The sequence below is a fragment of the Arachis ipaensis genome, chromosome B04 (assembly GCF_000816755.2).
Source record: "Arachis ipaensis cultivar K30076 chromosome B04, Araip1.1, whole genome shotgun sequence".
Taxonomy (NCBI): Eukaryota; Viridiplantae; Streptophyta; class Magnoliopsida; order Fabales; family Fabaceae; genus Arachis; species Arachis ipaensis.
In genome coordinates, this window is record NC_029788.2 from 111077999 (window position 1) to 111088161 (window position 10163).

Consider the following 10163-nt stretch of genomic DNA (forward strand, 5'->3'; position numbering starts at 1 on the left):
TACTTTATGGTCACCCTCTTTCTAAAAATCGTGACCATAACTTTTTTTTTTGTCACGCTAAAAAACTGTAATCATAGAGAATTTATGATTACAGTTTTTTATCGTGACCAAAAAAATCGTGACCATAACCAAAATGTTGTATTGTTTTTTGTCTTGTTCATTAAGAGAATTTTTTCACATTAAAATTTTAGTATTACTTTCTCTTCCTTAACTTATTTTATTGGCATATTAATCTCATCACTCTCCACACAAATTATGTGGGCCACTTTCGCTCTCACTCTTATCCCTAACAAAATTTACATTGTTCATTGCACATAAATGATCACCATTTATTTTCTTCCAAAAAAAAAAATCACCATTTATTTACTATGGTTCGCACACATACAAGCATTCTGAAATTAGACACAAGAAAGGATTGCAACCATAGTTTTACAATTTAGTTGCTATTATCACAGAAGAAATTACATAAAAAAAAAAAAAAGAACCGATGCTTTTTCAGCTAGCATTCTCATTTGCACTCTACTTGCTTTATAAGAAAGATTAAAATCATACTTGGTTCAAAACCACTGGGCATGTATATATTCATCAACGAGTACCAAAGCATCTGCGACCTCTTTCCAGGTTCAAAAACCCAATGTTCTCCATGGTTCCAACAGTGTTATTCTTGAAGTTGCACATCTCCTCCAACATAATCAAACGTTGAAGATGTTGGGTTCTCCTCTCTTCCACGCAAGATTGAATCCTCGTTAGTCTAGGCCATCCATGTCCATGACCATTATTATTACACATGCAATGATTTTTATTATTGTGAGTGTTCCCCATTCTTGGGTTGCAAAGTTGTTTATTGGTGTAACTAGCTTCTTCAAATAGCCCTTCATCAAAATGGCCCTTCAACACTTTTGTTGTTGTTGGTACATTATTATTATTCTCATTTTCTTCTTCATTTCTTGATGATGAGTTGTCACAGTATTGAACATTGGAACATTTGATGGAGTTCATTGAGCTTAGAGAGCTTGCATCATCATTCATTGATAATGGATCCTCTGCAAAGAGTAGTAGTAGTACTTTTTAAGTATGCCCTGTATCCAATCCAATATACATGCAATTTGAAGTGACACACTTTAACCAATTGTTGTAACATGTAATAAATAAATAAATAAATTTTGATATAATTTAGATATACTAGCTGCTAGTGAATGCATATTATGTGTTACATAATTTAATGCAGTGAGATGTTTGTTATCTGAACAAAAAATAAGGATATCAAATGAGACATCTACAGTTTTAATTAAAGTATACAGACATGCAGTGATTATATAATGTGAGAAGGCATTAAATTATAATTACAATATTTTATATTTGAAAATTATTTGTGATTCCCGATAGATGTACATATCTACCTCGATGTAGGATGTATTCCTCATTATGCATAGAAATGATATTACAGTCAATTAATTGCTCCATTCACATAAGGCAATTATTGGACAAAAATATGTAGCATATTATATAAAGGTAGACCCCACAATTGTTTTTTTTTTATCAAATATGTCACACCACAATTTTAAGTACAGATATCAATCAATACTCTTATATGTTACAATAATAATAATAATAATAAATTAGTCATTTTTTTAATAAATTATAATTATTAATTTAATTTTAAATTTTTTATTTTATTAGATAAATTAGATATTGCATCATCAAAAGGCTAATGGAACTTAGTTACATACACAGAACGACATAAGAATTTATAAATATTTTATGGAATTTTTATATATTCTCTAAATAACAATGAGAAATGATTTTACTAAACCTGATAGTTTCTAGTAGAGGAATTTGAACGTAAAAATTGTTTTACCTAACGAAATAAAAATGTTAAAAATTGATTTAATAATTAAAATTTGTTAGAGATAATAGTTTCTTATTAAAATAGTCTATAAATAAACTAATTATTTGGGTATAAGTGTGTTACTTAAAACAAACAAACTCTTTTGTATCGCAAACAAAAAATATTAGAAGATCATCAAAATTTATTATTTTTTATTATTAGTTAGTTATTAATTTAATTTTTTTAGTCTAGGAATTCAATAACATACTTTATTCTATATTTATAAACATTCATGGCTAATAGATGACCAAAAACAATAAATTTTGATGATTCTCTAACATTCGCCTATAGAAAAAACGGTTATTAGTTGAAAGGTTTATCCAAGTGAAACTCAAATAAGTTTAATCATATATGTATGAAATGGACTAGTGAAATATGAGAAAATTAATGTAACACATACCTTGAGGCCATTGATCCGGAGCAGAGGGACAATTATTCCCATTATTATTAAAACGGGTCTTGTATGAGGAACAAGACATGTTGAGTGAGCCAGAAGATGGAGTTGTTGATGATGACGACGACGATGATGATGATGATGGTAAGAAGAAAGGATGATGGTTATTTATGTCTTCATCTTCTTCTTCATAGTTAAAGCTATCCTGTCTTTGGTGTTGTTGATGAAAACAAGAAGGGTCCCTCCAAGTTGGAACTAAAGCTGATACTTCATGATCTATCATTGCAGCAATCTCCAATGGTTCCAAGTGGCTGATTTCAAGTTCCTTTACCATTTCCATGGCTACCTCCATAGCTGTGTCCTTTATTGTGTCAAATGGAAAGAACACGTTTCTTGTATGCCCTGCATTCGTACCACAATATTTTTACTAAACAATTTCATATATTCTAACAATTTGAATGGCCAAAGGTTTAGCAAAAATAACATAATTCTCAAAATGGGATAGAAATGTGAAATAATAATATGTTACAAAAAATTAATAAAAAACTAGTGACCAAAATTAAATGTGAAATTCGCTGCTTTAATGTTTAGTTTCAATTCAATTTAAATTTTATATTATTTTTAATTATTTCATCAAGATAATTATACAAAAAATAAAATTTTATTGATTCTTTATTAAAATGATATCAATATTTTAAAGTGAAACTAATTTTATTTCATCTATTAATTTTAAATCGATTTACTTATAAATATCAACGTTGATACTCTAAAACTACTTTATTAAAATTTCTCTAAGTTTATCAAACATTACATACATATAATAGTTGCTAAGCTTATTATTGTTTTTATCATCAACTAATATAAACACTTCAATTTAAAGTACATGTATATTTTAGATGAGCCAATCCCCGCAAATTATTTTTTATATTGGAGTGAAGATGGTGTTTTTTATTATTATAGAATATAAGGATGTTGATCTCAGATGTGGTACTGATTGATTTAAAATGTAAAAATTGAACTTTCCGAATTTCGAAAGAACAAAAATTGGATCCTATGCCGATTTATGAACTTCAAAATAAAAAAATAAATAAAACGGATCCTCCAATTTAATATTTTTTTAAAAATTTTCTTATAAAATAATCGGACTATCCGTCTCATACTAAATAAATAACACATACAAAACTAACATAATTGGATTGCACACTTTTATCCGTAATAAAAGTTTTTAGCCCCAAATCTCAAAGTTGAATGTAATATATACTTTTTGGGATGTACATACCATTAGCGTCAGAAATCTTGACTTTAAGAAAAACAGTGTTGATGTCCACCTCATTCATTGACCCGGTGATGGTCATGTCTGTGCTCTTCGCAACTTCTACAGTTGAATTAAGCTTCAAAGCTTGATTTGTGGGTAGTTTTGTGATTGGCACTAATGGTGATGCAATTGGATCATCAATGGCCAAAAATGGGTCCAACAATAGCTCCTTTGCTGATGGCCTCTTTGACACATGTGCCAAACATTTCCCCACAAATCTTTGGGCTTCAAAATCTTTGATCTTGTAATATGCATTTGGTAGCTTACCCTGGTAAATCAAATTATTAATTGACTAAAGTTTATAGTTTGAATGTGTAATAATAATGTTATTGAGCTTACCGAAATAACTTTCTTGTATATTTGAGCAGGGTTGAAGCATTCACTATATGGGAACTCAAAAGTAAGCATCTCAATCATGCACATCCCAAATGAGTATATGTCTACAAGCTCATTGTACTCTTCTTCATACAACTCTGGTGCCATGAACTCTGGTGTGCCTGAAACATCATAAACACAACAATAACTAAACAAAGATTAAAACAAAAAATTCTCAAGAAATTTATTGTCAAACACCTTAACAAATTTTAATTACCTATAACACTGTGAGCATGTTTGGAGCTAAGAAGTAGAGCTGCAAGGCCTAAGTCACCAATTTTGACTTGGCCCAAATGGCCATTGACAAAGATATTGTCACATTTGAGGTCTCTATGGATGACAGGTGGGTTGTTGCTGTGCAAATACTCCAATCCACTCAGAATCTGGCGTGCCCAATTCTTGAGCACTCTCATTTCTACTCTTCTATACTTGTGCCTATACTCTCTAAGGGTACCGGAAGTGAACAATTCGGTGATGAAGTTGAAGGTTTTGCGATTGAGATCAATCCAAGAACCATAGAAGATCATCATTGATTTGTGGGTGAGGTGCTTGAGGAGATGAACCTCTGAGTAAAGACGTTGAAGTTGTTCTGCTGAATGAAATGCATCTCCAAGGTGCACTTGGTTCCATGCCACTTCTATTCCAAGGTACTCATCAAATGCTCTATACACTCTTTTCATTGCTCCTTTCCCTAGCACTTCCTTCAACTACATACATACACCAACAATCATAAATAACTCAAAATAAGATAATGATGAATATATCCACTTAAGATGAGAATAGAATGAACTTACACGACCATATCTTCCAGAAGGATCAGTTTCAACATATCCAAACTGATGAGCCTGCTTCTTAACTCCATCACCACAATTACCATTGCACTCTCCATATCTCCCCTTATTCATCGCTCTGCCTTATTAATTACTTCTTATTATTCTATCAGATAACAACTCCACTCTACCAACAACCAAACACGCTACATATTTATAGATATAATAATAAATAAATTAAAGAAAATGAAAATGATGAGTGCTAGCTATAGAAAATCCTACAACTTATTACTTCTCATCATGAATAGTCAACACTGGTATGGATGAATCATGAATCATCCATGCCATTTCAACATCCTGCACGTGATCGAAGGCTAGTGTTCATAGCTAAATCAAACAAGTAGTGGAAGAACACATGTAGAAGGAGACAGAGAGTGATAGAACAACTATGTTAAGCTTTTTGTGGAAGAATTCAAATTGTTTAGCTTTTGTATGTTAACAATACAAGAATAATTTTGTCATGAGTTTATGAGGTTGAAGGAGACAATACACCTTTGATGGTGTGAATTCTCAGCCAAAAGGGTATTAAATTTATTCATAGCTGGTGCTTCGTGTCAGTTATATATAATTGTGGACAACAAAATATGGTTTCAGGGGGATATTATTATTCAATGTTCTTTTCAGCACTCTATACTAATATTTTAGAATTATTTAATTTCATCATTCATTTATTTGATTTTTATTATTTTATTAAATTTATTGAATTTTTAAAATTATGTACAAAAAAAGATTTTAATGCAAGATATTTTAGACTTTTTAAATAGTATGTAGAATAATTTACATCAATAAAATGAATAAAGAGATATTACGAGTTTGTTCTCCTTAAAATTTGTATATAAGTATATTTTTCTTTTATTTTATGTCATCCGTTATACCTAAAATTATTTTTTTTTCAATTTTCAATTGTTTTAGTCATTTTCTTGTTTTTAAATGATTTCTTCTATTAACTGTTTTTGTTAATATATCACCAAGAGATCCTTATTCATGACAGATTCTTGGCTTGGTGATTGTACTTAACATATAACAGTTTCATTTGCTTAGTTTTAGTTCAAATAAATTGACATAAAATTGTATTCTAAGTTTGGTGTTGCTATGCAACAAAATTTGGTTCCAATCCTTACAAGATACTTGCATCAATTCCAAGTAAAAGTGTCACACTAAGTTTGGTGTGCCACTTATCTTTTATGCAATGTATCATGCACACCCTCTTATTTTTGCAATCACAATGTTTCTGTCTCTTGTACCTTGATTGTTATCTCTAATTTTGCTTGCTTAAAATACATGTAATACTAACATTTCATTGTGTAAGACACTCATGATCCATCTTAGCCTCATAGCCATTGTTCTAATTGTTGCTTGAGGATGAACAAGCATTCTGAGTTTGGCAAGGGAAAGGGAAGAATAAGAGGAAAATGACAACAATAGAGAAGATGAATTATAAGGTTGTAAAGTTCCTTTTCCTCTCATTTGTTTCCAGCACTTTAAATTGCATGATTGTCTTTATCTTCTCTGTTTACATATGTGTATGAATAAGCATAGCTTGAATTTTGATCTGCAACATGTTGCTGTGACATTATGACTACCAACTTGAGTTTTGTGAATTCAAAAGCAATAAAGCATCATGATCATAAACAAACAAGGAATTAAAGAAGAATTTAGCATGTGCATACAAGTATTGGAAGGCTAGTATGGTTAATTGTTGCTCAATTGCATTGGACTTTATTTAATTGAAGTTTTCATCTAGGACATTTTGTAAAATCTTTTGAAATCATAAAAACCTTGAAAAAGCAAATACAGTTACAGCAAGAAAAGCAAAAGGGAAAGAATAAGAAAGCAGAAGGCTCTGAGTACCAATGACAATTCCATTGTTAAGTACTTGTGGTGTTTATGTATCAAGCAAAAAGCTTGAAAACAAAACACTTAGAAGTCAAGGCTAGGCTCAAGTGCAAATGCACTCCCTCAAAGCTCAAGGCTCTGAACATCAATGATTAGAGAGTAAAGAAAAGAAACAAATGAGCTTAAAGAAGTCCTCTAATTAAATGCTTGTAGTGCTTATGTATCAAGTGGTAATACTTGAAAACAAAGCATTTAGAGTTGTAGTTTTGTTATCAACTCATGGGGCAAAGCACCCAAAAAGAGAAGCTAATAAGAAAATCAAAAGCTTGTTTCAAGGAAGAAACATAAGGAAAAGATTTCATAAAATGAGCTAGATAGAAGCATCAATTATTTACATTTCTTTTGTGATTATAGCATACATAGAAAACTAGCCTACCATGAACATTAACTGCTATTCTTCTCACATTGGATTGTCAATCTTTATTGCATGATTCTTTTCTTGCTTGAGGACAAGCAAGGTTTAAGTTTGGTGTTGTGATGACATGTCATCATGTCATGTTTTTCTATACTTTTTCATACAAAAAATTTGATAATTAGTGCTTAAATATTGCATTCTTTTGTGTTTAAATGATATATTTCTTTGATCTTTTGATTTGATAAACTTTGTAGGAAATAAGAAGAAAAAGAAACAAAAGAGCACAAAATAAGCTAAAAAGGAGACAAAAAGAGTTTTGGGGCACACTTTGAAGTTGGAGCACACTTTGATGCCTTAGGCCACGCTTTTAAAAGCGTGGCCCATGACCATGAACGAAGGAAACAAAGGCTAGCGCTCAATTACAGGGAGCGCTACGTTAAAATTGTTAACTTTTTCGGATTTTTTTTTAGCCTTGTGACAGCATGACCATGCCTTCTTCAAAGGACCATAACTTGAGCTACAGATGTCCGATTGATGTGTTTCCAGTTGCGTTGGAAAGATGATATTCAGAGCTTTCCAACGATATATAGCAATACATATTTGGCATGAAATTGAAGCACAAGTGAAAGGCATCTTTAAGGCCCAAAAATTAAGCATAGCGCTCACCAAAGTGAAGCCAGCAAGGTTCGAAGAGAGAACCAAGGGAAGCAAAGTAGCGCTCCGTTTCCTTACCTCACTGAGCGCTACCATGCACAAGGAAATGGGCTTGGCACGAGACAAAAATTGGAAGGCACAGAAAGCCATTGAGCGTTGCGTTCAAATCACCAACGGAGTGCTACAATTGAAGCCTAGTTCGAAGCCTGGGACAAAGTCAGTGAGCGCTACGTTTGCTCACTTAACCGAGCGCTCTACTGGAGTATGGCTCCAACCAAATTCTAACCAACATATCCTGACTCACTTGAACCAAGCCACTCCTGACCCATTCATTCAAGGCTAATTTTGAAAAGCCCATTGACACATCAAAGCAAGCAAAACTCATGGATATCACTCAAAAGCACAAGATACAAATTAGATTAGGAATTTTATTTGAATTTTGTTTTAAATTTTATTTTTATTTTTTATTTTTGTAAAAGCCTATAAAAAGACATATGTTCCATTTTAGAAGGAGGATGGCTCTGCTAGAGAGCATTAGGAGTAGGGTAGAAGGCTCGGGTAGAGAGCTTAGCTTTCTTTTTCCTTTTTTGCAATTTTTCATTTCTGTTACAATTGAATTCAAGTTGGCTTATGCAAATTTTTAATTTCTGAAATTCTCTGCTACACTTTTCTTTCCTGCAAATTTACTTTCTACAAGTTTACATTTGAAATTGTTGAGATCCAAATTTACTTTTTCTACAAATCTGCAATTCTGTTCTTATGCAATTTAACTTTTTCATTGAGCTTGATTTACTTTCCTACACATTTACATTTTATGCAATTGTTCTGATTGATTGATCTATTGCCTCCTTTACTTTCCAGCACCCAACCCCCTTTACATTTGATGCAATTTACCTCTCTTGTTCTTTAAGATTCTATCAATTTCCTTCCTGCAAGTGAGATCTGATGCTATTTTACTTTTCTTGTCATTCAAGCTTAAGCTAATTTACATTCTGCATTTTACTTTCACTGCCAATTCAGCTTCTGCACTTTTAATTCTTGCAATTTACTTTCTGTTGCTTTAATTTTATCCAATTCACCAATGTTAGCTTAACTAGACTAATCACTCACTAAAGTTGCTTGATCTATCAATCCTTGTGGGATCGACCTCACTCTAAGTGAGTTTTACTACTTGATGCAACCCGATACATTTGCCGGTGAATTTTGGTGTGGAATATGATTTCCACCCATCAAAGCCCTGACTGTTCTCCCTTATTTATAGAAGGAGAAGCCTCCAAGGTTGAAACTGTTGAACCGAGCCAACTTCTTCTTCTTCATGCAAAAACCGGTTCAGCCAAAGAGAGGAGAGAGGAAACCGAATGCTATAACCAACATGCAATTACCTCTGTGTCATCTCTTCTCACCAAGCTTCATCAATCCGAGCCTTCCATCTTGACTTGCTCTCCAAGAAGGATTCCTGACCCTTGATGAATTCTTGATTGCTTGACAGCTCCTCCTGCTCTTATCCTCTGCCTCATCCTCCACGTAGCTACAGTAGCTACCTCCTGTAGTGGTTGAGCAAAAGTAGAGACGAGTCATGCTTCCAAGGGATCTTCTTCCTCTGGCCGAGTTGGATTTCTTCCATTTTCAGGTATGGAGAGCTTGAGGCTTCTTCACCACTTCTTACCATAAGTGGCAAAGATCTCAGTCACTCCAAGCTTTGGATCTTCTTTTTTTCAATGCCATCATCACAATGGCTTCTTACTTGCACATAGCTTCACGGATACAGTGCCTAAACTCTGATAGCTTGCAACTTCTTCTCTGTGACATGACCGAAAGTGATGAGAGAAAGGAGAGAGAAGAGAGAAAACTTTCAATGTGATTTGAACAAAAGAATTAAGGGTAATGCTAGGGAGACAAAAAAAAAACAGTCAAAACTTGCCTTATTTAATATTCATTAATTGTCACAACAATTAATGAATGCTAAATGACAATTAATGAATGCTAAATAAGGCAACGTATGGCTGTTTTTGGCTGATTTTCTTTGGTTACCAAACATTTCTGAAGAATTAAATTGAATTAATTTTCTCTTCCCTTTTGCTTAGTGGCGTGTATCATTAATGTGGCAATCAAATCAATTGTTATTTCTCTCTCGTAGTTCTAATGCAATTAAAGCAAGTTGAATAAATTTAGAATCCATCCAAAGAGAGAGTGAGGTAACCAAATTAAGCATGCAACCTTTGCTTTCTTTCCTTTTTTGATTTCGGACCAAATTAGTTGGTCTCTCACCAAAATTGATTTGGGCTAATAATAATTAAATCTGGCCCAACTAATGTGATAATAATTCAGCCACAATTTTTAAAATATTATGTAACCAATGCTGAATTTTTTCAACATATTGGGCTTGCCATTTTTCTTTTCGACCCAAAGCAAAATCTGTACAATAAAATTATTAATTAAAAAATGTAAATTGAAAA

At 32.5% G+C, this 10163-nt stretch overlaps 1 protein-coding gene across 2 annotated transcripts; it reads right to left on the minus strand.

Annotated features, from left to right (window-relative positions):
- Positions 345-5337, minus strand: LOC107639591 (probable serine/threonine-protein kinase WNK5). 2 transcript variants are annotated; one of them, XM_016343133.2, is made up of 6 exons: positions 4767-5337; positions 4190-4679; positions 3937-4094; positions 3562-3865; positions 2289-2684; positions 345-1043 (listed from the first exon to the last, which is right to left on the minus strand). In XM_016343133.2, the coding sequence occupies exons 1-6, from the start codon at positions 4875-4877 to the stop codon at positions 586-588; spliced, it is 1917 nt and encodes a 638-aa protein (XP_016198619.1). In that variant the 5' UTR covers positions 4878-5337; the 3' UTR covers positions 345-585. The 2 variants fall into 2 exon arrangements, with proteins under 2 accessions (XP_016198619.1, XP_016198620.1); XM_016343134.2 differs by having other exon boundaries at positions 917-1079.